This window comes from Excalfactoria chinensis, chromosome 4, assembly GCF_039878825.1.
Source record: "Excalfactoria chinensis isolate bCotChi1 chromosome 4, bCotChi1.hap2, whole genome shotgun sequence".
Classification (NCBI taxonomy): domain Eukaryota; kingdom Metazoa; phylum Chordata; class Aves; order Galliformes; family Phasianidae; genus Excalfactoria; species Excalfactoria chinensis.
This window is the reverse complement of record NC_092828.1, coordinates 57415259-57443054: the sequence shown is the minus strand read 5'-3', so window position 1 is coordinate 57443054 and position 27796 is coordinate 57415259. Positions and strand designations below refer to the sequence as shown.

General features: G+C 40.0%; 1 protein-coding gene and 1 long non-coding RNA gene across 8 annotated transcripts; both read left to right on the top strand.

Moving 5' to 3' along the window:
• Positions 1 to 496: 496 nt before the first annotated feature.
• On the top strand, positions 497 to 27376 carry MMAA (metabolism of cobalamin associated A). 7 transcript variants are annotated; one of them, XR_011903368.1, is made up of 10 exons: positions 525 to 700; positions 1176 to 1646; positions 3103 to 3225; positions 4089 to 4259; positions 4759 to 4844; positions 5414 to 5563; positions 12428 to 12609; positions 22241 to 22389; positions 24528 to 24604; positions 27240 to 27376. XR_011903368.1 is itself a non-coding variant. In XM_072334364.1 (7 exons), the coding sequence occupies exons 2-7, from the start codon at positions 1226 to 1228 to the stop codon at positions 7600 to 7602; spliced, it is 1239 nt and encodes a 412-aa protein (XP_072190465.1). In that variant the 5' UTR covers positions 497 to 537; positions 1176 to 1225; the 3' UTR covers positions 7603 to 10133. The 7 variants fall into 7 exon arrangements, 6 of the variants coding, with proteins under 6 accessions (XP_072190465.1, XP_072190461.1, XP_072190463.1 ...); XM_072334364.1 differs by lacking the exons at positions 12428 to 12609; positions 22241 to 22389; positions 24528 to 24604; positions 27240 to 27376 and adding an exon at positions 7315 to 10133 and having other exon boundaries at positions 497 to 537; XM_072334360.1 differs by lacking the exons at positions 12428 to 12609; positions 22241 to 22389; positions 24528 to 24604; positions 27240 to 27376 and adding an exon at positions 7315 to 10133 and having other exon boundaries at positions 509 to 644.
• Positions 10136 to 12416, top strand: LOC140251098 (uncharacterized). The gene is made up of 3 exons (XR_011903369.1): positions 10136 to 10744; positions 11379 to 11462; positions 12036 to 12416. It is a non-coding gene; the product is annotated as an uncharacterized lncRNA (long non-coding RNA).
• Positions 27377 to 27796: the final 420 nt, after the last annotated feature.

The following is a 27796-nucleotide window of genomic DNA, read 5'->3' as shown; positions in this document are numbered from 1 at the left end:
GCAGCTGGTGGGCTGCATAGAACTACTATTTCTGAACTGCTGAGCGCACCTTTTAATTCCGGTCCACAAGATGAGCGTACACCACGAACTGAACATTCTTCCCTTCAGATCACCGATTTCTCGAACGTTTAAGATGCGGTTGCTGAACTTAACGAATACAAGGGAGAAGTATAGATTAATAAACAGTCGGGGGCTTAAGCGCTTCTCGGAGAATACGCGGCGGTCGTGAAGGAATTCAAGTTCGCCGCTTTGAAGACGACAGGAGTTGAATGCGGTTTCGCAGCTCCTTTCGGCAGCAAATCTCCACCGCCAGGAGCGGAGGGGCTCAGACCGACTGCGTGCCGTTCGTGCCTGACGCCCCCTCACGCGCCATCCCCCCCCGACGCTGGTAACGGTTGCAGCCAAGCGCGAGGACGGGCGCTCCCACACAGCAGCCCCGACCGGGCGCTGCTGCCTTATCCGGCCCCGGGGCGGGCTCTGTCTGGGAGTTCCGGCTATCTTTAAGAGCGTCACTTCCCCGGCGTGCTGCGGCTGCCGGTGAGGGGACGGCAGGTAGCGGCGGGTACCCGCGGCGCTGAGAGGTTGGCGTGCGGCGGCGGTCCGCCATCAACCGTCGGTCCCAGAGGCAGGAGCGGAACGGCAGGGTGGGCGCAAGCGGTGTGCGTGCCGCTGGGACTTGGGCCGGTGCTGAGTGAGCTCGGTCGGTGCAGGCCCGGAGTGTGTCGGTGCCCGCAGCTCGTTGCTAAATGTTCTCGTACCGCGGCCGTGTTTGGTCTGGAAATAACGTGTCATAGTTTGTAAAGCCCTGCACTCATCAGAGGAAAACATGCTAACGTGTGCGAGGGTTGCTTTGCTGTGCTTGTTCCTAGGTCTTTAAGGTGGGTGGTCTGTACGCTGTTGGAGGCTATCGTACCTAAAGGTGCTTTTTAATTATCTGATTATTCACAAAAATGATGCCTTCATTTGTTATGTGCAGTAGTAAAGTGGTGTGATGCTATTGATGATTCTACAGCATCATTTTGTTCTGTTTATTGGAAGAGTGAACCATCTTTTTTGCTTAAGATGGCAGGTTGGGATGAAATCACTGATTTGTGCCTGTGTACTTGTTTCATCTGAATCCTCACAAGCACTTTGAGTTCTTGGAAGGAAGTAAATGTGTTTTGCTCTCTCCTTAGGGTTTCTGCAAACAGAAGTGAAGTGATATATCTCTGGTTCTCCAAACAAAATGAAGATCCCTTCTGTACTTCTGAGATTCCCTCATCATTATTTCTCTAAAAGAACTTACTTCAAGAACTTGAATTTCATTTCCAGATCGGATTTCCTGTGCATTAAATCTCTTACACCAGTGCACCTACATTGTTCAAAATGGATGTGTTTGTCAAAGTGTTTGAGCAGAGAGCTGTGTCATCAAACTGCCCCTGAGCAGGAAGCAGAGGGGCTTTCCGACAGAGAAAAAGGACTTGTAGACAGACTTTACAATGGGCTTGTCCAGGGTCACAGAGCCTGTTTAGCTGAAGCCATTACACTTATAGAATCAACTCAGACTAGGAAAAAGAAAGTAGCCCAGGTGCTCCTTCAGAAGGTATTATCCTACCACAGGGAACAAGAGAAGTTAAATCAAGGAAAGCCACTTGCCTTTAGAGTGGGTTAGTCTTTTTATGCCTGTTCAGTAATTGCTTTGACAAAACATCAGCATTCACCTTTCATTCTCGCTACTGTAATTTAAACATTTTATTCTGTAATCTTGCATTGTTGGTTCCTTATGATGGGTAATAATTCTAGATTGCTTCTGCTGTCAGTGGAGTTATGGCTTGGGCTGGAAAAAGTTCTCGAGAAAACTGTGGAAGTAATTTATGCTGTTTGAGTTGTTGTGGGACAGTTATTGTTGTGGGTTGTTTGTTTTTATTTGTTTTTTTGGTTGTTAGTGTTATGTATTATGAACCGAAACATTAAGTAGTTAGCTGTCATCTAAAGTTACACAGGGAAGGATGTAACTAAACAGATCAGTTCTTATCCCAGAGTTGGTGTTTTCTTTGAGTACGTTCTGAATTCTTTCAAAAAATCCATAAGAGAAAAGAATACGTATTGATTGATGTTTTGATCCAGGTTTTTAAATACCTGAAGTGTGGGAGCCATAGTGGCGAGGCTGATCTGTTTTCAGTAGTGCGTGGGGACAGGACTAGGGGAAATGGGCTGAAACTTCAGCATAGGAAGTTCCGCATGAATGTGCACAAGAACTTCTTTACAGTGAGGGTGACGGAGCACTGGAACAGGCTGCCCAGGGAGGTGGTGGAGTCTCCTCTGGAGATATTCAAGACCCGCCTGGACGCCTACCTGTGCGACGTGGTGTAGGGAGCCTGCTTTGGCAGGGGGGTTGGACTCGATCTCTAGAGGTCCCTTCCAACCCCTACAATTCTGTGATTCTGTGATTCTGTATCTTTCTGCTTTACTACATTGCCTTCAAGCAGCAGCTTTTCATCTGAGGAGAGCTGAACCCGGCTTTCTTAGAAACTCAAAAATGTTCTTCCTTTGCAAAGGAGAATTTGTCGTGCCAAGTTGCCATCTCTCATGTGTGCAAAAGTAGTAAAAAAGAGAACTTGATTGTGAGAAGCATGAGAAATATGTAGTACAAATTATCAAGCTGGCCTTATCTTACATGCTTTGAAATGCTGGTAAATTGGCTAATAGCCCTTCAAAGTAAATCTGAAAAACAGAGTTTTAGGTTATTATGTTTCTGAAGTTTGGGGTTATAAGCTATTATAGTTACATTCCTTGGAATGGAGGAAGGCTGGATAAATACCTAATGGTATGGATAAGATGAGGGGTGCTGAAATGAGCACTGCTGTTTTGGGTGAACTGAGGTGTATTTCAAGCTAATTACAGCTGCTTAGTTGGGTCGATCAATTGTGGCATGTCCTTTTATTTACCATTCTTTTGATATTGTGATATAATAGCAATTGTTTTCAAAATAGCATTAACAGTGCTTATGTAGCACGTTATTTATTTCATTAACAAGGTGTTTTTTTGTGTTTGTTTTCTTTTTTTGTTTGTTTTGTTTTGTTTTGTTTTTCTTCTTTCTGTTTTCCTAATGTGCTTATTTAGGGTTATCTGGTCCTCCTGGTGCTGGGAAATCAACTTTCATTGAATGCTTTGGGAAAATGCTTACAGAAAGAGGACACAAAGTGTCAGTGCTGGCTGTAGACCCCTCCTCTAGTACAAGTGGCGGTAAGTAGGTCTTAATGTTTCGGTCAGGTTTCTAATATATTTTGAAAAGTATGAACACATCTTTGGGGCAAATGGATCAGTTAGGGTGTCTGTAAGATATTAAAACTAACACTATGCCAGTTTTTTCATTTTCCCCATACAATATGAAATGGAGCATTATGCATCAGTGTCCTGATTTTGTCAGGTTTACTCTTTTCCAGAGTTTGAATGCTCTTTTACTTCTTTTTTTCTGTCTGAAATTATAGTTAACTGCTTTTTTTTCTCTCTCAGGTTTTACGTATCTGTTTATTGCTGTGTGAATTAAAGAGTAGAATGACATTAATTTCTGTTTATATTTTGAAAGTGATAGTGGTGATCACTAGGCTGCAGGCACATGCCAGTTTATAACTAGGAAGGATTATGTTCTTGTGTGTGCACATTCAGGACACATCAGTGGAATGGCAGTATGCCAGGATTGCACCACTTATGTGAACTGTGTATCTCTCATCTTTTGGAACGTGCATTAAACATGTAAAACCCAACACCACCAACAAATAACAGGGTCATAATGTGGGAATTTGTCTTTTTGGAAAAAAAAAAAACAACAAAACCAAACAAGAACAGTAAAGAAGAATTTTGTGGTCTGCTGTGTATAGGCCACAAAAAAAAAAACAAAAACAAAACTGTTTAGGAACTGCAGAATCCACTCTGACCCAGAAATAATCCTTCATATTTTGTAGGAGTAAGATCTGCTTGTCAGGCTTTTCCAGATTCTGAAAAGTGGAAGAGCCAGGCAGTAACTTTTGCTCGTTTCAGGGGTGGCAGGGAATGGGGAAGGGAGGTCTGACTGTTTTGCACGTTTGAAATAATAGCCAATTCTTAAGGTTCTTTATTGGGTGATAAAACGCGGATGACTGAGTTGTCGAGAGACATGAATGCATACATCAGACCATCTCCAACCAGAGGGACATTAGGAGGTGTAACAAGGACTACCAATGAAGCCATTCTGCTGTGTGAAGGAGGAGGCTACAATGTTGTTCTTGTGGAAACAGTAGGTAGGTGCTTAGGGTTTTCTTCCAGATATCCTGCTAGTATCTATTATCAGATGCATCTCTAACTACAAACTTAATCTTTTTTCATCTTGAATTTTGCTCCTGCTATTATACAAGGTCACTGGGTGAAAATGGATACCAACTGTCAACTTCCTAGAGCTGTACGTGTTTTTACATCCTGTAGAAACACCAGAATGGTACATTCCATGTTGTCTGTGCTTATTGATATTGAGGCACAGGAACAGGCTGCCCCAGAGAAGCTGTGGTGCCCCATCCCTGGAGGTGCTCAAGGCCAGGTTGGATGGGGCCCTGAGCTGCCCACAGCAGAGGAGGATTGGAATTGGGTGGGCTATGAGGTCCCTTCCAGGTCAAGCTATTCTATGATTCTGTAGTTAGTTCATATCAGAAAGATAGTGCAAAACTGTTATTTGTTGTAAGTGCTGTCATTAATGTGACTTTGAAAGCTTGCTATAAGTGGTTAACTCTGGATTTAATTTTTCAGGTGTGGGACAGTCAGAATTTGCTGTGGCTGATATGGTTGATATGTTTATATTAGTGCTACCACCCGCAGGTGGTGATGAATTACAGGTATTTTTCACATTCACTTTTTAAGTACTACCTAAGCTTTGAAAGAGAAATTTAAGTCTAGGAATGTAGTCTGTGAAGGAAGTTCATTTCAGTACCATTTTGTCAATTATATTGCTGTTATTTGAGTCTTTTCAGCGTCTTACCAATTTATCACACAATTGGGATCTGATATATATATTTTTTTCCCATACATAGGAAGTGCTAGGTTGTAAGACTTTGATACTTATGATCCATTTACTGGTTATATATGATCTATTGGGAGTGGCTTTTTTATTACAGGAAAATAGTATAACAAGTTTTGCAAACTTGATCACGTTTTGGTTAAACTTAAGTTTCTGTGCATAAAATAGTCTCTCGTGTAAACACTGATATCCATGTATAGCATCCCAGTGTCAGAATAATAACTGGTGATGGTAGAGGCCATTGGTACAACTGTTGCACAACTAGCATATCCAACCACCCACCAGCAGGAGCCACCAAAACCAAGCTTTTTTGATCGCTTTCTGTGATTAACACAGTGCGTCACAGCTATTCTGGGTATTCAAGATTTCTCTCTATATTCTGTTCAGGGTATCAAACGGGGTATAATTGAGATGGCAGATCTAGTTGCTATAAATAAAGCTGATGGTGATTTAATTGTGCCCGCACGGAGAATACAAGCTGAATATGTTAGTGCTATGAAGCTGCTACGCAAGCGTTCAAAGGTTTGGAGACCAAAGGTATGTATACTTTGCTATAGCATTTTTGTTGAAGTGTTTTGTTTGTTTGTTTGTTTTCCCAGAAAAAGTGCTGAATGATTTACAGCTGTTACCATCTCACCTGGCTGTATATGTCTCTCTGAGCTCTTTTATAAAAGTTTAATACGATTACTTACCTTTTTTACACTGTATGAGAGACTTGTTTGCTGCTGTTTCTATTTCACCTCAAGGCGTGACACATGACACAGTGCAAAGCCACAGTCCTGCCCACTGTGATTTCTGTTGTGAGCTACAACCTCAGCACTAGCAGACCAATTTCTGACACGGGTTGTAATAACCATGTCTTGCTTTTAGCAAATGATGCATATCTTAAAATGTCCCGTGAGCTATTTTTTCTCTTTGTAACTCTCAAACCTATGATTATCTTTGTTCTTTGACTTGTTCATTTTTTGCTTCTTTTTTAAAGCACATAATAGACGTTCTTATGAACAGAAACCTCATCTAATGGTGTATACAGTGTCTAAACTACTGGGGTTGTCATCCTGAGTGCTTTTAGTATTGATGCGTTATTCTATATGTTAAAAGGGAACAGTAAATCTTTAAGAAAAAGATTCAGTACTAATGTAAGTACGTGTGCACATGTTTTCACTCTGCATGTGGATATGTGAAGGAGATTTGCTCTACACTGCCTAAAATTGACCCCTTGAATTAAATTTACATCAGCTGAGATGCCCAAGGCTTGACTGTTGTTTTGTCATGTTTGATTCTAGATCTGTTTAGAGTTACTAGTCATTGTGATGAGAAATGCAGCAACTGAAGTTAGTGCAGAAAAACTGAATACTGAATTCTCTTGCATTTCAGATAGGATTTTTAACACTGTAAATTGTTGCAAGTGTATAAACAGATACGTTTCCACCAAAATACTGTTTTTGACTTTATTGATTCCTCTTGCTGCTGCAGCATATTGTTCTCACATAATCATGTATGTGATACGTGGTTCTTTGCTTTTCATCACTCTGTGTGTTTACTTCATCACTATCTTATAAGCAGCTGATACATCTGGATGGGTACTTGTTTGTTCAGCCTTATAAATGTGACCCTGAACACCTCTTTGAGACCAGTGAATCAAGCAGGTTATCAGAAATCTGTCTCTGTTTCAGTGATAGCATTGTCCGACTACTGGGGAAAAAAGGAAATATTGATGTGTAGGGACCTGAGCTATCAGATGGGAGAGAGATTTTTTTTCTTAAAAAAGATAAAAACAGTGGTAACAGTTTAAAGGTTCTGTTGGATGCCTAAAATACTTTGGCAGAATGAATTCCTCGTCTGGGAAGCATATGTAGAAAGAAGTTTAATATCTTGTTTCCAGAATACTTGAAGTGCAGAAGAGTAACTATCAGAGTCTGTCTACCAGAATACATAATCAAGTTTACATTTAAGTAAAATAGCAACACTGTACATTTTTTAGCTGAAGATTGTATTTAAAATAGTTCTCACTTGTTATACAAGCAGTTGAACGAGCCCCGTTTGTCACAAATATTATGGATCTCAGCATCTACTTATAGTTGGTACAGTCCCAACTTTGAGATTTTTTATTTTTCGTCATGGAGAAAAGTGTGAGCAACGCAGAACTGTTTCGAGTGGCACTGGGTATGTGTATTGAAGCAAGCTTGCCTTCCGTGTTACTTGACTGTTGCAGTCAACCTGATGCAGTAATTGAACCCTTAAGCCCGGTAATTATGTGGCTTTAAACATTCTTCTGAATCCAACAGGTAATGCGTATCTCTGCCAAAACTGGAGAAGGTATCTCAGATATGTGGGATAAAATGACAGAATTTCGCGACCTCATGCTCACAAGTGGTGAGCTGATTGCTAAACGACAGAAGCAGCAGAAAGTGTGGATGTGGAATCTCATCCAAGAAAATATGTTGGAACATTTCCGGAATCACTTGGCAGTCAAAGATAAGATTCCACTTCTGGAAGAAAAAGTTCTTAGTGGTGTCTTGTCCCCTGGGCTGGCAGCTGATCTGCTGCTGAAAGCATTCAAGGATGGTCTCTAATCATTATTTTCTACTGTGGTATTGCTAATTTCTTCATGTAAACCTAAATATTAAATACACTTTGTCTATGTATGAATTCACTAATGGAATACGTATTTACTAGTATTAGTACTCTGCCACAAAAATACTGAGTGAAAAGCACTGTAGGATTCTGTATATGTAAAGTTCAGTGCAAACACACACTTGGAGACTACTACATCTGGTACTTGGACAGCAGTACTGTTTTTGTGTCTGTACTCATATGGATTTGTTGGTCACAAATGAGAGCCTGTGTCAAAATATGACTGGTTTTGGAGAGTGGGGTTTGGTGCAGCAGTTTCACTGTGGGACTGTATTAGAGGTGATAAGCACTTCTACTTTCTGTTCTGATTTACTATCAGTTGTTTCTTGTATGGATTACTTTTTTCTTCCTCTTGAGTGTCTGCAAGAACATTGGACCTCCTGGTAGCACCAGACGGCAGTCTTAGTTTTAAATACATTGAATGCATATAAAAAGAGTTGTTCAATCATTGGGAAGCTATAGCTATTTTCTGTATGCTAGGAGAAGAGAATTGTAACTATCATAGATTCTAACTAGATGTTTGAATACAAAAGCGAAGTCTAATTAGACTTTTTAAAATACAGACATATGGAATGAGTGCCATGCACCAAGTTCTTAATCGCAGTTCTTTTTCACAGAATCATAGAATGGCCTGGGTTGAAAGGGACCTCAAGGATCATGAATCTCCAACTCCCCTGCCACATGCAGGGCCTCCAGCCTCCCCATTTAATACAAGACCAGGCTGCCCAGGGCCCCATCCAGCCTTGCTATGAATACCTCCAGGGACAGGGCATCCACAGCCTCTCTGGGCAGCCTGTTCCAGCACCTCACCACTCATACTAAAGAACTTCCCCCTGACATCCAACCTAAATCTTCCCTCCTTCAACTTAAAACCATCTCCCCTTGTCCTGCTGTTATCTACCCTTTCAAAGAGTTGACTCCCCTCCTCTTTATAGGCTCCCTATAGTAGAATAATTGATCTCTGGTCTTATTTAACTGAAGTAATCTTTTCATATTTAAACAAAATACTTACTTTTCTCTTGTAGATCACATGACTATTTTTATTTTCCTTGAGAACTCATCTGGAGGTTTCATTTTCCTAATTCATGAACTGGAATGCTGGGTTATCTACTAAATATGAAGAGTAAAATAGGAAAATGCTTATTTTTTGAGGGCTGACAGAAAAGCATTAAATTAACAGGAGTTTTAATGAGTCTACTTTTCCTTATAATAACATATAAGGAAATAATAAGGCATAATTGCTTTTGTATTCAAACATCTAGTTAGAATCTATGATAGTTACAATTCTCTTCTCCTAGCATACAGAAAATAGCTATAGATTCCCAATGATTGTACAACTCTTTTTACATGCATTCAATGTATTTAAAACTAAGACTGCAGTCTGGTGCTACCATGAGGTCCAATGTTCTAGTATACAGGGCATTAGGTGCTTTTTTTATAGTCTTGATTTTCCGTATGCCTATTACAGTATGTGAGATAGTGTGGGGTTTGTTTGTTTTTTATAATTCAAGTTCAGTATTACCTGTTCGGGTTCTTAACAAGTATGCATTTTGCAGAGCATTTGTGTTCTGACAGTCTGAGTCTGGATATCTCAAATAATTCCAGGGTAGTAATGAATTGCTTTCCTTTGATTCTATTTCTTTTTTCCTTCCTTCCTTTTTATTTTTTTTTAAATTTTTTTAATTTTATTTTTTTTCTTCTAGAGAGGAGACTTTTTTCTCTTCCTCCTGTACCAATTGTTACATTGTGTTCTCAGTTAAATCTGCTTTATCTCACTAGACCTCTGTACTTCCTGGTTTTCACTCCTTCGTAGGTTTAATGCAACTATCAGAAAAGATTAGTGGAAGTTGAAAATGTTGAGGATTTTTTCCTTTTGTTTGTCAAAGTAGCATAAATTAAACAATACAGAAATCTCCATCAGGCTGCTAACATTTCACTTACTTCTTCCATTGTATGAGAGCTTATGATTTGTTGTCCATATATTTTTTACTCTGAGAGTATGAAGAATGAACAGAAAGTAAAATCAAACTGCAATGTAAAGTAAAAATACTTCGTAATTTTTAGCAAGGATCCCATTGTATATTTGTCATGAAATACTAACAAAGAACATTGTGGGCTTTTATAGAACATGAAGCCAAAGCATTTCTTTATTAAGAAATTTGGCACCCGTGTAGCTGATCTTAGTGATATCCATCACATAGGTTGTCAGGACTTCAGTGTTCTAATGCCACTTATTTCTTAAACTTTGTATCCCCAATGAGTAATTTGGGATTACTGCAGCCACTTCAGTAAAAGTTCCTGGAGAGGTGTGTTTAAGGGGTGGCAGAAGAGCAAGGCCTTGATTCTTGCTTTTCTGCGCTACAAACTGTAAAAGCCCTGCATTTTTTTTTCCACTTTTTTTTTAATTTTTTTTTTTTAATTTTATTTTTTAAATTTAGAAACAGTTTAGGTCTTTATTGAACATGACAAAAAGTACCCCAAACCAAAAGCAGTGTCCTTCATCCTCTCAGTTTTAAAAATTAACAATATTTTGATGGTACCTAGTAGTAGAAAAGATGGATGGAAAATGAATGATTGACTGCAGCAGTATTTTAAATGGTAAGTCCCTAACTTTTTGATAGCCCATTTGTTTCAGGTGAGTGTTTAAAGTGACCTTGCTTGTACTTATCTGCTACATCAACTTTTGTTGGTGCCATTATTTTGTTGTTGTTTGTCTGCTTTATTCCTTGACTCCTACGTGGGAAGTGTCAAGAAAGTAAAATAGAACTTGTGGCTTTGTTTAAATGAAGGCTGTTGTAGCAGAATAGTTATTCAAGATTTGTTTTCTGAACTCAGATCTACGTATCTACTTATAGTCATCGTTATTTTCTTGTTTTAATACTCCTTTTAAAGTGCAGTTAATTTACTAATGAACTCTTAAGATAGTACTGTGGTTTAAGCAAGTTCTACTTTTCATTCAGCTGCATTTTCCTCTTAAAAGAGAAGAATTAGATTTGCCTTCTTGGTGTGTTTGTGCCTCATGATTCAGGTAGACAGAGAAATGCGCCATGCTGACAAGAATCTGCAGAAATGGCATGATAGGTAAGAGTCCTTGCTTTGTTTTTCCATAATTCTCTATCAAACTGAAAAGCCGTACTGCATTAACTATGAGCTGAACCTCGCTTGTGGGAATCAGATTGCTTTCTAGCTAGTAAAATACAGCCACAAATTATTTTGAAGCCAACTGTTCCATTAGTTGTTCAGTTTTCTTTATGTCCTCACCAACATAAGCAAAATGATGAAGCATATTGTGTTCAGAAGGACTGCCTAAATTGAGCTGGTAGGCTACAATTTAGTAAACAATTCAGTATTTTCTGAGATGGGAAGTGCAGCTCATCACTTCTAGGTCTGTGAGCTTAAAAAGGCTCTAAAACATTGCCATTCAAGAAAATAGGCTTCTGAAACAATGTAGTAAATAAATAAATCTGTTGAGTAGGATGTTGACATACATATTCTCTATTTTCTAGAGTTGTTACTTTAACATTTAAAACCACAGCTGCTACAGAGCAGTATAAGAAAATAATGTAACTATATGAGAAAATAGCAAGATTGCTAGAGAATACAGTGAACTGTTAGACAAATTGTTATGGGATGTGAGGAACAAAGTTTCAGGTGCGTAAACTTTTCTGTCTGATGAAGTCTTGCAGTTATATCTAAGTGTGAAACATTTCCCCAGGTCCCTTTATAATAGAAGTTGCTGCTGTTTCACAGCTGGAAAAACAAGGGTGAGATAAGCGATTTACCCAGACCTCTGAAACAGGTCAGTAAAGTATAAGGGTTACAGTTCAGTAGTCTTTACTCTGAGCCCCATGTATATTTACGTCTGTGTTACTTCAGGTTGGAAAAATGCTCTTAGCTAGTTCATGTTCTCAGTGTGACTTATTCCTTTCATATCTAATCTTTCTGTCTTCAGCGACAGGACACAGTGACCCCTTCATGATTACTGCTCTGCAGTAATGCCCTGCTTTAAGTTGTAGAAAACTTTTCCCTGAAAATTAGTCTGCCTTCGCCTTTGTGTAATTTCATGACTTCCTGATATATATGCTTGCTCAGTTATTTTGTTCTCCTTGCGTATGTTGTTCACATATGAATTTGCAGTGTGTTGCATGTCTCTTCATGAGTATTGAGATTCTTGGGGGAGCAAATCTAAAGGATGCACGTGAACTTTTTAAAAAAAAACTCAGTCTCATGCAGCTTCCTTCCTAAAATTTTATTTCTTAGAGCTACTTGGCAAGACATAATCACTGACTTAGTCTGTTCTGGTACAAACATACTTATTTCTTCTTTTTCTTACTCATTGTTCTGTTGTTCCCTTCCTGAATGCATGGTCAAGATGTAACATCTGTGAGTTAAAATGAGAAATGTTCTTCCAGAGCTAAATGCTTCTAACAAACTTCCTGCTGGACATTCTAAAGCAGATCATTGGAGGCGTAATTGAACAGGAGTAGATAAAAGGTATATTTAAAGAGAAATCAGTGGGTTTCCCTGGAACATACAACTTGAACAGTCTACAGTGTACAACATGACCACAGGTTTCGTCTTGCCAAAAGGAGATCAGATACTCAGTGATAACACCCTTATAGTTTTAAGCCCTGCTCCACTCCTGATATACTAGAACATTAACAACATTTGTGGATTGACAATAATTTTTCTTTTTAACTAATTACGGTACATTTTTAGAATGGAAATGTGACACGCATATTCTGTTTCTTGCTGCCACACCAGAGAATGGTTCAGCTGATGAAGAAACAAGCAGTAGAGGAGCTGACATTCACAGCAGTCTGTGCAGAAGCAGCATTAAGGAGAAGCAATCTGGATGTCTGTTCTCTCTTGACAGCATAAGGATTACCACAGACATTTCACTAGCAATCCTCACAAACTGATGTGATGCACAAAACATTTGCTGGGTAAGGCTTACAAAAAGAGTGGCCAGGCATTGGAATGGGCTGCCCAGGGAGGTTGTTGAGTATATGTTCAATACATATATATACTCAATATATATATATTGAATAGGGAAATCTCAATTTCATCTCTTGAAGGGTGCATTTAGCTTTTCTTTTGGCTTCAGTCACCTCTCCCCACAGCTATTTTCATTCTGTACGCAGTTACACAATTTCCTGGCTGTGCATTTGGAAATGCTATTTTTTCTTTACATCCTGACACCAAGAAGGGATGGCATTTGAGCATGAGCTTATGTGTGATTGAATAGGGTCCTAGAAGACAGGCTGCCTGATTTTTGTCCCATTAGAGAGTTGGTTTCCCACTTTTGGGGTAGTAAATTTCATGTACAGTGAGACAGGAAACTTTGAGGGGGAACTAGAATAATTAAAGCAATCTTGTCTGGCCCATTGCCAACTCTTTCATCTTGGAAAACATCGCTCGGTAGATGTGCACAGATCCTCTAAAGGAATCTAATCTGGATATCTCTCATCTGATATCCTGAACATGTGTCCCTTAGTGAACATACAGAGTGCAAGGGCATTTTTGTTCAACAGTTTGAGTGAATTTAATGCTGTATTTTTTTTCTTTATTGGCTTCTGCTTAATATTAAGACTGAATTAAGTTTTTCTACAGATTAGTGTGGTGTTTCCTTTCATAGATTTCATCATAAAATCAGAAAAAAAGAAAAATACAAACAAGACTTGTATAAGGAAAGTGAAATTGCATTGACAAGGTGAAATGCAGGTTCAGATATTGTACAGGATAGATAGAATGAAAGCTGCTCTTGCTTTTCAGTTTCATAGATCTGGAGCTTTTGTAGTAAACCACCTTGTTTGCATATCAAGAAACTGCTTGAAATGACAGAGGTAAATCTTTTTATTTTGAAGATTATTCCTCAGCCAACTTTGCAGTAGCTTCATTTTGTAGGTTCTTGATGAAACAATGACAGTGATTTACAGAGAAAATAAAATTGCTTAGTGCATTTTCTTACAAAGAGAGAACTGAAAAGCACTCAGTGTGTCAGAGAACTTGAAAGCTGGCTGTGTACAGCTGCAGCCTTTACATCTCAGTTGTAGGATGTACGGAGAGCCCTTAGGTGGTGCTCAGTAGCAACGCTCAGCTCTTCAGTGCAGCGTCTGAGGTGGCAGCACCGCTGCAGGGTCAAACCACCTTAGGGATGCTTTTGCCCTGTATGAGGGTATGCTTTAGTAACTTGGTGAAAGGCTTCTTTTTGACCCGCTGACTTTGGACTACTGATGAAGTTCAAATTCTTTTTTTTTTCCTCCCATGAAGTTCTCAGATGAAATAAAAACCCAAAATGTTGCATGAGTAAACGGTGGGAGCAAAAGGGACCATCAGGGCCTGGGTTGAAGTTCACATCAGGGCATTCCACACAATTAAGACCCTTCTCTCCAGTAGAGGAAACGTTCTTTCTTTTCAAAATATTATGCTCAGTGACTAGCTGGATAATGTGCATTTCTGTCCATTCATTTCTGTATTAGCCAAGGATCCATAGCCTAGATCTAAAACTGCACCTTAGTTTAAGCATGTAAACATGGATAAGCTATCACTGGGTATTTCTAATTAAAATCAGTAAATGCAGTCTTGTCAGTAGAGACATATTAAATATTAAATTTGAATATAGATTTTAGTAACTACTGTAATTTAATTCTTATAAAACTTGAAGTCTGTTATTAAGAGTGCATCAAAAATATTGCTGTCTGTCTGTAAAACAAAGTGCTTTTGAATAATCACTAAAGAGTTTTTGAGGGCATTTGAGGATCATTGTGATGGAATAACAGTATTCACTCTCTTTGTGTAAATACAGATGTGGTACCGTGGCTGTCAGCTTAAATCTTCCATGTTGTGGAACGCACTGTATTTCTGAAGAGTTGTTGGATCAGGGATGCAGATCTGAGGGCATGAGTTGTGCTGTTAATTACACAGAAATTGAAGTAAAACTTCCTTCAGCAGAATGGATCTCAAACCATGAAATAGGTTTTATTTGGAAGCTGCTGGTGAATTTATGAAAGGAATTTATTAGACAAGTCTCAAATACTCTCTTGGAACCTAATCTTTTCTTTTGTAGTGAGGAAGGAGAAAAGTGAGATGTTAAAAATAACTTGATGCCTGCACCTTGAAAATGAGCTGTGTGAGTACATTTCTTTAAGTTAGGAGTAGAACCTTCCCGTAGTTTTATTTTGTGTCTGTGCATGTTCCAGTAATTCAGGAATGGATCAGATTGCTTCCCACCTTTTATCACAATTTGAGGTGGTTGAGCCTAGGAGTATCCTGCCAAAGCAAATTAAATAATTCATGTTTCCAGCATGACTTCATTTAGTCATGACTTTTATTTATTTAGGAAGAGTGAGAGAGAAAGAGCTGGTGTTGATACAATCTCAGCTCTGTTTTTTTAATCTCTGTAACTTCCTATAACCCAACTATTTTATTTATTTATTTATTTTTGACCTTTGAAATGTACCAAACTACATAAGCTGAATATCCAGTGTGTGTTCTGCTTGTCCCACTAACTGTCATCCTATGGTCTCTGCATGCTGTTATTGTAGGTGTATATTTTACCATTATGTGAGTTGTTAACATTACCCAAAATTCTGCTGGCATGTAGCTGGGAACAAGTACTGAGGTTTTTTTTTCCTTGTGTATTGAGAAAGTCTGTAGCTGAAATCACTAACAAGTTAAGTGTTACTAGGTGGTGACTTGTAGCCTAAATGCAGTGGCTGTAAATTCTCACCTATGAAAAGGGAACCCTGTAGCTATGCACTATGTTCTCTCAGCTGCAGCTGAATATCTGCCATATTAAAATCCTTAAGCAGCAATATGTCACACTGATCTAGCATTTTGCTTTCTCAAGGCTCTGTTCAAATATTTGAACTCAGTAAAGCACTCCACCGTGCCTAGAGTGAGTGAGTGTCACTAAAACTTTACAGAAAAAGAAATAACCACCAAGAGGTTAAAGCAGCTTTACCTCTCCACACAGCAAGTCAGTGGTGGAGCTGGAATTACAGCTTGGGAGGCTTCTGGCTCTTGCTGCACTACAATGCTGTGTAGAAAGGTCATTTCCCAAAATAGTACTGAAAGTTCTCATTTATTATTGATAATAGGAGTGGCTGACATAACTGAAGGTTGTGCTGCCATTTGTTGAGACCTGGGCAGGCTGGAGAGTTGGGTGGATAGGAACATTATGAGGTTCAAGGGCAAGTGATGTAGAGTCCTACACCTGTGGAGGAATAACTGCATGCACCAGTAAAGGTTAGGGGCTGATGTGCTGGAGAGGAGCTTTCAGAGAAGGATCTGCTCTGGTGAGGCCACTTTTAGTATACTGTGTTCAGTTCTAGGCTTCCCAGTTCAAAAAACACCCTAGAGAGAGTCCGGTGGAGGGCCACAGAGATGCTTAGGGGCCTGCAGCATCTCCCTTATGAGGGAAAGCTGAGAGACCTTGGTCTGTTCAGCCTGGAAAATCAATGCTTCTAAGTACCTAAAGAGCAGGAGTAAGGTGGATAGGGTCAGGTTCTTTTCAGAGGTGCCTAGTGGCAGAACAATGGACAATGGGCACAAACTGAAGCACAGGAAGTTCCATATGAACATGAGAAAAAACTTCTTTGCGCTGAGGATGATAGAGCTCTGGAACAGGCTGTCCAGATAGATCATGGAGTCTCCTCCTTTCTCTGGAGATACTTAAAACCCGCCTGGATGCTTTCCTGTGCAACCTACTCTAGGGAGCCTGCTTTAGCAGAGAGTTTGGACTGGATGATCTCCAGAGGTCCCTTCTATCTCTTAGAATTCCTTGACAAGGGGACAAATGGCTCTAGCTGTATAAATAGGTCACTGTAAAATGTCCTTAATAATCCATAATTGGCAACACTGTAAAAGTGGTAAAATTGCATTTTTCTTGGGCAGAATCACTTCTCTGGTTAGTTTTGTCTGTGGTAGGTGTTTCTCGTTTGGCTCTTCTAATACAACTTTTTATGTAAAGGAAACAGACTTACAAAGACTCAGCTTCACAAAGTAGATGCTAAATAGCCTCCCCGTTAACAGTCATGTTGAACTGTATGTTGGCCTCACCTTCAGATCCAGGAGTTAGGCTCGATCCTTGTGGGTCAATTCCAACTTGGAATATTCTGTGATTCAGATTAGCAGAGCCCCTCTATCTATAAGTATGTGTTTGTCAGGGTGCTTCCCTCTGCTGCTTTGAAGCTGTTCTTTCTGCCTGAAGAAAAAAAAAAAGCCATGGGCCTTTGGAAAAGGCTGTATATTGCTTCCCGCCAATCTAGGAGACTGGTAAGAGAGGATTTTAGTGGCAACATTTTCCCTGTGTTGTGTGACAACGACCCAGCACTGACCTGCTTAGCAGTGTAGCAGCTGAGATGCAAATGTGGGGGCCTGCAGAGGTGCCCTGTTTGGTGCTGGTCTTCAGGGCTTTCAGGGAGGACTGCAAATGCCATCACCACACAGTGAGGCAGGGGAAAGGAAAGTGATTACTTGTGAAGAGGTTTTCACTGAGATCTGATTGCAGCCAGACTCAGTTCCTCAAGTGTACCTAGAGCTGTGGTATCTGGTACATATTGCTTGATTTTGTTTGTTTTTACTTTGCCTTGTATCACTATGAATGTTAAACTTAGAAATGGTAGTCAGCATATTAACTTACTGGCTTACACAGTGTACTTAGTAAAGCTTACTGAAGATTTCTGATTCTTGTTTTTCATCTACATAAATTATTTAAACTTCACTGTTAATTAGAAAATCCAAAAATATCAGTGAGTAATTCGTATGAGGCTTGAGTTTGTTTTCACTGAACACCTAAATCTATGCATCTGTAATTGACAGAAGAACAAAATGTTATTTTGTGCTAGTCAAGTCAGAAAAATTCCAGTGAACGATTGTGGGGAGAACAACATTCACAAAAGAAATAGTCGTCAAATCAAATAACTGTTCTGTTTTGAGTCAGAGTGAAGTGTTTCCAAACAGGCAAACACTAGAGAAAAAGAAAAAAGAAAAACAAAGATGAAAGATTAAGAAAACAAAATGCGTGAGTAAATGTAAGAAATCAGAGCATGTATAGTAAAGTAGCAGGGGTGCTGTTCTCTCATCTTTCTATCTACAGATACATGTATGTGAATTCACAGCCAATAGGAGCCTTACATGCTGGATTTTGCTTTTTAATGCTTGTTGGTTAAGTAATTGGATGTATTGCTGTGGACACTGGGAATGCCAGCTTGGTGTTTACAGTCACTGTCTTGAGAGCATTACCTTCTGGAGGTCAAACACTGGAGAGCCTGTTTAATTCTTGGAGGTAGCAGTCATAGTGGTTAATGTTTTGAAAAAACAATCTAGATGTTCCTGCCTGTCTCTTGTTGCTTGTACTGAATTGCCTATATATATATTTATATATAAATATAATTTTTTCTTTCATCGCTTTAAGTGAATTCAGATTTTTTTTTTATTTTCTATTCTTCCTAAATCACAACTGAAGTTGGTTAAATAATGATCAGAGATTTAAGTATAAATGCTAGTGGTTTTGAGTCATATTTTGGTACAAACGTCCTGCTTTCATTCCTTGTGATGATCAAATCATGCAGACACAGTGTCGTGGGTTAACCTAAAATCTACCTGCACCCATGGCAGGTATAGGCAAACAGTTCCACATAGGAAAAATAAGTGTACTTTTAGCTTGAGGAAGAAAAAAATAATAATCTAAAGTGATTGATGCCAAATGATTCATGGTGAATGCTGATGGCTACGTAATGTCAGCACTGAGTTTGTCTGTCTTCTCTACAAGGGAACTCCAGAGTGACTGAGTAAAAACATTCTACGCAAAAGGACAAATGGTCTCTTTAGTGAGTCTCTGAGTTCACATGCCTGGTCTTGCTGTTTAGGCAGTGCAGAGTTTAAGTCCCTGTGACAGAAAGGGACGTTTTGGAGTCTGTGTGGTTTGTGATTCCTGGTATCAGATGGCTTAGTGTGGCTTCTTTTGGTGTGAATCCTTCCCAAGAACTAGGGGAGTTGCTGTCAATCAGCAGCTTTCATCCTGGAAGCCTGTCATAACATGTAGTATTTTAACACTAAAAATGCAGTGAAACAGCCCATAGATTTTGCGATCTGTTACCAGATTTGCTGGAGTTACAGAAAAGCAGTTGTGGCATTGGTGACTAGAAAGTCTCCTTTAAGATTTACGTTCTTGGGTAGTTTGGATGGCAGAAAGTGTACTTCCTCGGTATTTCTCACCTTAAAATCCACCATGATATAGCTGCCTCACTACCCATATAAATGATTCAATTTGAACTGATTTTTTACTTCTTATTATTTTGTACTTTTAGTGAATAGCCTTCTTCCACCATACTGCTTTTTTAAAATGTTTCATAAACAGCTATGCCTGCTGTTGGGCTGTTTGGGATGTATGGCAGACTTACTGTGTCAAGCTAGCAGTGGTGTTTTTCCAGAATTAGGAGAATTCAGACCTCCTTAAATGTGGACTTTATTTGCAACAAATTTGTGTATTTTTACCTCTTGCCAGGGAGTCTTATTTTTAATCTGCTGCTCTGTGACTTGGTCAGGGCAAGCAGTATGCTGTATATCTGCCTGCAGTTGTTTGGAATTGATGCAGTGTGCTGTGTGTTGCACTCAGATTTACAGCCAAGGTAAAAGGAACAACCAGTTGTTACCATCTTTTCCCTTCCCCCCTATGATACGTCAAACTGCTCAGTGTTCCCTCAGAACACTGGGCTGCTCAGAACCAGGGGAAGTGTGATAAAGAAAGCAGTGAGTAGACCCCTGAATCGATTACCTCAGGTCTCATTTTCTTCTGAGTTGTACGATTCTTTCTTGTTTTGACCAGGGCTTTTTCACTGTTTTGTGATGGGGAAGAACTACTGAGGCTATGAAAGGTTTTGCAGCTGGAAGAGAGCTGTTGCAGGGCAGGGAAGATTAAGACTCCCAGCTGTTGTGTAAATAATTTGGAGGGCATAATTTCTTCAAGAGGCTTATTTGTACTTAAGTAGTTCAAGTCATTGCTATTAGTTAGGGAACCCGGGTTCTTTAGTCCCAACAAATTGAAATCCATTTGTTGTTGTTGTGGCATTGTTTTTTTCTTTTTAACTTCAGCTTCTTGATGTCTTCTGTTTACCTGGCCTTGTTAAAACTCTTAATCCCTCAGTTTTTCCTATTTTGCAATTCATAGGAGGGTGTATTCCAATATTTCTTTTGGCAGTTAACTGTACCATCTATTGTTCTCCTTGTCTTTACTTCTGTCCTTAGATGGAAAATTGCTATGAGCTAGTGTGGAATTTGTTACTTTTAATTACTAAGAGCAAAATCCTACTTTAGAAATGCTCCTTTTTTTCATTTCCTTCCTGATGGTATCTTTGCATCACTGTTTCCTGACTGACAGACCTCTTACTAGCTAGAGGAGGAAAGTTACAGTTCTGGCAGAAAAAGGTGCTTGACAGATGCTGCTGTGTTCTCCAGTGCTAAGTGTGATAAGAGAAAATGCATTTTTGAGTTGGAGTTAGGAAAGAAAAGAATCCACACTGGTCTTTTGCACAAAACTCTTGACTGTTTCTTTTCAAAAGACACAACTTCTGTCATGCAGCGGAGTGGTTTATGGTGCAGTATGAAGTCTTCATTGATAGATCTACTTAAACAAAATATCATACTTCCTCTAAAAGTTAGTAACTTGCATTTCCCACAGGTTGAAGAATCTGGAGATTATTCACTCTGAAGTTAATTAGTGAGGCCGAGTCTCTAGTAAGAGCACCTATTGCCTAGAGTTCTTTGCTTTAATCTTAGCTGCTAACATGGATTGCCAACAGTTTAATCCAACAACAACAACAGCAAAAGAAAATACTGAAAAAACAAAAAAAAGTTGCAGCACTGTGGTTTTGAATATGTTGTTGGCGTTGTTTGATATTTTGCCTGAAAGAAAGACAGTGCAATTGGAAAAAGTATGATACATTAGTAGTAGCACAGACAAAACAAGATGTATGACCAAGAGATGAGTGGATAAGTGCTTACATCAGATGTTCATCTTCTGACATTCATGCAAGCAAGATCATTTGAAGCAGGTGCTCCGAGCAGCTGGTGTGGTTATCTGCTCTTCACCTTTCTAGGATATAGGTTTGAATAGTACTGTGCTGTTGTGGTTTAACACAACAGGTGGCTAAGCACCATGGGGTGGTTCAGTCACTCCCCTCCCCCTTCCCAGTGGGATCAGGGAGAAAATTAAAAACAAACAAACAAAAAACCCAATGAAGTAGAACTCACGGGTTGAGATAAAATTACTTATAAGACAGAGGAAAAGAAAATATGCATGACTATGTAGGTAGATAGTCGAGAGTATGAATGCATATAAAACAAGTGATACACAAGCAATTGCTCACCACTGCCTGCCTAGGTCCCCAAGCAGCAGAAGAGGGCTAGATGAACTCCTACCCCTCCAAAACTCTCCTTCTGCTTAAGGTTGTATGGTATGGAATATCTCTTTGGCCAGTTTAAGTCATCTGTTCTGATTCTGTTCCCTCCCAGGTCCTTGCACCACCACTCCAGCTCTTCTCTGAGATGCTGGAATGGCCTTGTCTCTGTACAACTCTGCTTGGCAACAACTATAAACATTGGTGTGTTATGAACATTGTTTTTCTTCTAGAAGCAAAACAGCATCATACCCTGCACTCTGAAGAAAACAATTCTGTCCTTGCTGAAACTAAGACACTGACCACAGGGAAAAAACCCTCTATTTTTTCATCTTGAAATACCTGGAAGCTGGCTTTCATGCCTCTTAAATTACGAAAAAACAGTCCTTCTCCTTCAGTCAGCCTGTGATCTATAGTAGATGTAGTCTCCGTTTCCAAGTTGGGCACACATTAACCTTTTTGACTCCTCTCACTTCTGAAGTAGCCTGCAGGGTCAGGGCACAGCCTGTAGAGGTTGTTGGGGAGGGTCTGGTTTCAGGTCTTCCTGTAGGTATGTAGCCAATAGCTCTGTGATTGGAACCTTGGACTGCCCTGCCTCTCTGCTCCTGGAGAGTTTTATTGCCCTTCTCAGGTCTAGCAGGCAAGTCTCAGCTTCTGTTTTGTGACCTGAAATGAGGTCTGGCACAAGCTTGATTGTCCATTAGTAGGAACAACTGTGCTTATTGTCAAGAACAATCCCATGAGATATGTCACCATGGGCAAATAGATGGGATTTCATGTCTGGTGTGCAAACAGGCTCCTGTCTCTCTAGAGCTGTCTTACCTGGTGTCCCAAGTTGCTTACTGGAGTTGAAAAGGGTGAGATTTTTCTCTCTTGCAGTTTCAGAGCACTTAGCAGCTGTCTCTGGCTTGTGCCAAAACATGGGAAGTTTTGCTGCATTCTTGCACCTTACTGGGAGAGCTCTCGAAGTCCTTTGAAAAGACAGGAGGGATCTTCCCTTTGTTCACTGGGCTGTCCTGTTTGTTATTGCCTGGGAGGAAAGGGGAAACAAGGCTGTCAACAGGCTTCATGTTCAGTACTTCCTTGAGATGGTCCAAGTTTACAAATTTCACTTTGTTAATGGTGTTATATGCATTGCTGGCATTGCAGGTGTTCTTTCCTTTTGTGTCGACAGAAGTCTTCAGAAAGTCTACTTCCATGACTGGACCTTTGTGAAGAAGAGCTGAGGTACTTAGCAGTCTAAGTGCAGGATGAGTGGTTTGAGCTTGTCACGACACTGCAGCTTGTTGGCCTGCCCTCTGCAAGAGTGCAGCAAGAAGCAAGGTACGTGCGCTTCTGTGAGTACAGCTGAAGTGGAAGTTCTCTGGCTTCCAATGTTTGCACAGTAAATTCAATGTCAACATGAACAGACAGCAGATCTCAGAGGAGTTAGAGGAAAATAGCCTTTCTTCTTGAGGTTTCTGGAGCGAAATGCAAAGCCAAGGGATTTCTTTGTGCTGTTCTGCTGCACAGAAAGGCTCGAATCCCGGGAGTTGGACTCGATGATCTCTAAGGTCCCTTCCAACTCGCACGATACTGTGATACTGTGATACTTTGAGTTTTTGCCCTGTCATGAATTGGCAGGTGGTTTGGGCGGAGGTCATCACTGGTTGTCTGGCAGTGCCAACAATGAGCTTTGAACCACGTAAGATTTTGGAAGCTAGGGAATGTATCCCCTGAAGATTTAAGAGTCCCATCCTTTCTTTGGCTGCCAATGACATGTTATGTCAATCTGCTTTATTTTTTTTTTGGTTATTAAAACACAAGTTAGGTGTCTCAATACCTCTGTTAGTGTATCCCAGGAAGCCTGTGGAGCAGTCGGAGCTCAGCAGAGATCTTCCATGCAGAACCTAATACTTGTCTTACTGACATGAATCAGAACTGTTGCAACTGCTGCATGAAGGTGCTTTTAACAGTAGGTACATACATGTAGAAGTGTCTAACAGCCTTTTGTAGTGTACAGAGCATTGTTTTCTGGTTAAAATTGGATGTGGGTTAGGTTTTATTATGAAACTATTAGCTTTAATAGACTAGTCACAGAGAGTCTCAATGTCTCTGAATTTTGGGAAGTGATTGCATGTACCCTTAATTATGTTTTCCTGGTATGAATAGCTGGAGGATTGTTCTTCCTGACTCTGTCTTGATCTTAGTAAAATCAGTCACTTTGAATGAACCTTGACTGGTTAAAATACAGTCTTGGCATAGAATCATAGTGTAATTGGATCTTCTTTATTTTTAATTGAAATGTCAGCTTAAAAGATTTAGTGCTTATTTTTAAATTGCATTAACGTTATATTCAGATCTTTTCATGAGTTCTAGGTGTGCGGTCACATTAAAAATAGGCAGCTAGATATAAAAACATAAAGCCTTAATACTGGCTTTCTAAATATTCAGAGTGCAAACAGACACCGCAGATGACATATGCGAATAGAGATATTCTGGTGTATTATGAAGTGTCACAGGCATGAGTGACACATATCAGGCTATGCATATTATTTCTGAATCACACTGATGGAGTGTGCACTCCTGCCCTTATTTATTTTTACTTATATTCCCATGCCATTTACAATTATTTCCTTCAATTTTAGGGAAAAAAAAGATAGCATAATTTTATTGCTAAAACGACCACTGCGTTAACTGCAATGGAATGCAATTGTATGCTGTGTACCAGAAAATCTAGATGTCAGGAAAATGTTAATCCCTACAATACAAGAAATGCAAAGCATGTATAATTTACTATAATTTGTTTTGCTGGTTCTAGCAAAATAAATCTGTATTAATCTATGCATGCAGTTTTAGAGGAATTATTCCTATGGCGAAGCCAAGCAACTTTCTGCTTTCTCCTCAAGCAGAGGTTGAGGTTGCTCTCAGTGCCCAGACAAACTGTGCTTGGCACTACACAGTGTGAGATGTGCTCTGGAGTGGGGGTGCCTGAAGCTGGTGCCTGCCCCTCAGGCTCTGGCTTTGTAGCAAGTTAGTCAGTGCTGGACACTGCATTGGTAGCATTGCTGTCACAAGTGTAGCAGGTTGCCTTTTCTGAACTGGGGCTAGACAAGAGTGGCATGGTTATTTGTGGCAATATGCTTAAGGAGGCAGTGAGAGCTAGCCAGGGAAAACGTGCTCATACGTGCAATTATACATAAATACATCCTAAAGTCCTACTCAAATATGCTCAAGTACATTAGTTATATCGGGCTTCCTATTACATCTGTTAAAAAATATAGTCTGCAATCTAATGTGTGAAAATTCCAGCCTTAAATAACAGATGAGGAAGAACCAAGATAGCGTTTTATTTATTTGTTTGTTTGTTTTTGACCAGCCAGAAAGTGAGCCTTAGTTTTGGTCACATTAGTCTGTGCTGAGCATTGGTTTGAAGTTCTAGCAGTTCACTGATAGCATTTTTCTATTCTTTATTTAAACAGGCACCTTCCCAGAAGAGAAACAGTCCAAAGTCTGCAGTTTCCAATGAAATGCTGTCTGCGAACGGCTGGAAAAGAAGGTATGTGATAGAAATTAGAGGCTTAAAGAGTAACATAGAGTAGAAATGCATGCAAACAACAAAGGATACTATAGGAAATCAAATAGTCTTTTTCAGTAACTGTATCCTAAATTGGAAAAGTTTTTCCCCCCCCCGAAGTCATGCGCTGTGTTTCAGTTTAATTACTACTAAGGGAGAGCGAAATGGATCAATAGGGAATTTTTTTATTAAAAAAGCTAGCATGAAAAGCTCCCCTGTATATTCTTAAAGTAGGGAAATAGGCAGTAGAGCCTTCTCTTGGTTACAGAAGGCTGCAAAGAAATAGCTGTTGGCACTACTTTGCTACTGCCCTGTGCCTGCTCTAAATATCTGCACATTTTTCTTTTCTTTTTTAAGTTGTACTTAAGAGAGTCATACAGGGAGTATATGTACAGTTGAGTTGTTCAGGGACAGCTGCTGTTCACATATGGAAGCACAACAGCCCCATTTCTGTCATGCTGCCTGGCATCTAGCAACTGCCTGGCTTCCTGGTATTCATAGCATTATTTTCCCAAGAGCTATACAACAAGCCCACAAGCCAAATAAAATTCTGGTCTTGGTTTCAGATGTAGCTTGCTAATTCAGCCTGGTTTTGCCAAAACATGCATGGCTTCTAAGCAGTACTGACTGAATGGATGCTGGAAGCACTGTGCTCCTGCTGAAATGGGCAGCAGACTGCTCCCTGCCACCTCCTATCAGATGTTTTAGGTCCAGCTGGTGAACGAAGACAAGATTTTTAACAGTGACTACTGGACTTGGTTACTCGAGTTGCCCAGAAAATGCCCCCTTTTCCTTTCAGATCTTCAATTTACCCCCATGCCCTTTCCAGGGGCTCCTTCTGGGCACTCAGACACGAGCCTCCTCCTGCCCAAGATTAGCATGATTACCATGTCTATGGTAGTTTCTACATTTCAGTGCAAAAGACCACACACCTTCCCCTTGTAGGATATGTGAGTGCCTCTGTGATGAGAAGATGACACACCACTTACTGCCATTCCACAGACAATGCGGTGGTTAGCAGACCTCCGGTTAGGAGTGATTGCTCCAGTGTTTTATTAGCTCTCAGAAAATATATAGCAGAGAAGAGGCAGTGCAGGCTCCCGCACAGTCTGCCTGTGCTCTGACCCCTCGGACAGGAGGCTGCATTGCTTTTACAGCCAGTACTTAACCTTTCTGCTGAGACTTGTCAACAAGGACACCAATTAGCAGCAGATATGATGGCAGATGATATAATGCAGATGTCTGTTCGCTATGGACGCAGCTGATACATTTTAACACAACATATATTTTAAAACGTAGCTCTGCATTAATGATGCCATCTCTCACAAAAAATCAGTGTCTACATTTGTGTTATAGAATATATATATATATTTTTTGAGGTTTTTCAAAGTCTTTGCCTTAAGCTCCTACTCTGCTGGACTTGTGCTCACTGTGGTAAGTGCAGGATTATAAGAACTAATTCCTCTAGAAAAAAATCTACTTCTATTATTTCGCCCATAGAGTTTGTGGATGCCCTGTCCTTGGAGGTGTTCGAGGCCAGGTTGGATGGAGCCCCGTGCAGCCTGGTCTGAAGTTAGATATGGAGTCTGGTGGCCCTGCATGTGGCAAGGGGTTGGAGCTTGAGGATCCTTGAGGTCCCTCCCAACCCAAGCCATTCTATGATTTTCTTTTAATTTTACATGGGTGATATATTCAAAATACACAGAGCTGCATATTGAAAGCAGGGCAGTCATTGCCATCTGAAGTGGGTCCAGATGCAGAACTGAGCTGTTTTCCATACACATATAAATGTATATTGTTTATTATTGGTGTATCAGGAAAAAAACAAACAACAAAACAGTTCAGGGAAACCTGATTTAACTGATTAAAATGGTACAGGTCTACAATCACATTGTAGCCACCTCCTCTAAAGGACAGTGGCTTTGTCATGTAAATAAGTATGTGATATTACCTCTGTTTGGGTACAGATAGTTCCTCAGTCAGAAATACGCTGCGCTGGGAGGAGGCTGTGCTTTTGAGGGGACAGTTAATTGTTGGGTTAAGGTTTGGCCTGATCATTTTTAGGAAAGTTTACAGTAAGATTCTATGGCTGGAGCTTCTTCTAAAGGACTTTATTGCCAGCTGGCTCAGTAAATAGGCAGAACAATTCAATCCTCTGCTCTGTCCATTCCAAGAGAAATTGTTTTCTTTGGATGAGAAAATCTCAAATTCTGCAGCAGTGCATGCTAGAATGTGTAGGGACACAGGGATGTGCTCACTTGCTGAGGCAGCCATGGCCCCTCTTCTCTGCCAGCCAAGCTTCTCTTTGACTCACTCTACACATTCTTTGCTTGTTTAGGCTGAACACTTGAACCAACGTTTTAAACTATTTTCTTATCACTGAACAGTCAATCGTTTACAACAGAATTTGCAATTACTGTTTTAAAACCATCAAGGTATAATCAGGGCTTTGTAGATTAATCTCTGAGAAATCCTTCAAAATCAAACCAGAGAATTTGCATGATTGATAAAGAATTGTTAAGGTAAATACATGTAATACAAAAAAAAATAACCCAAACAAACCAAAAAACCCACCCCAGACCAACCCTAAGTATTACTTTTACATTTCCTTTTTCAGTCCAGTAGGAGGAAGACCACCATCTCTTCTTGAACATGACTTATCACCCTCACGTCAAAGCTAGAGAAGCCTTCTCATCATGTAACAGCAAAAGGAGGAAGAGTGGATTCAACACATGAGCTGTTATCTGCACTGCGTATTCTACAAGGTACTGATAGGAAGCCTGAAAATTAGTACTCCAACCCAGTAGGAAAACAAGAATTTTTCAGTTCGTTAGACCTTCCTGCAGCCCCACCTGAAGGCGAAAGACAATCCAAATATGTTTAATGCTAACATTAATTTATCTGAGGATAGTTTTTATTGAATGAAAACTCGGTTGTTTTTTTCCCCCCTTGCTTAGTATTTACAAATTCATCTTTCAAGATGTAAGGTATTCCTGCATGTTCAGTGGCACCTTTGCTTAACCAGAGCTTTCCTTTACCATTCGTACTGTTGATGATATCTCGCCTCTTTTCCGTGCATCTTGTCTTGTAGGAGTATACTCTCCCTCCCCCACATTGAGCCTAAAGTGTGTTCAAGGTGAAGTTAGAGGAAGAAAAAGCAAAAAGAAGCGGGGG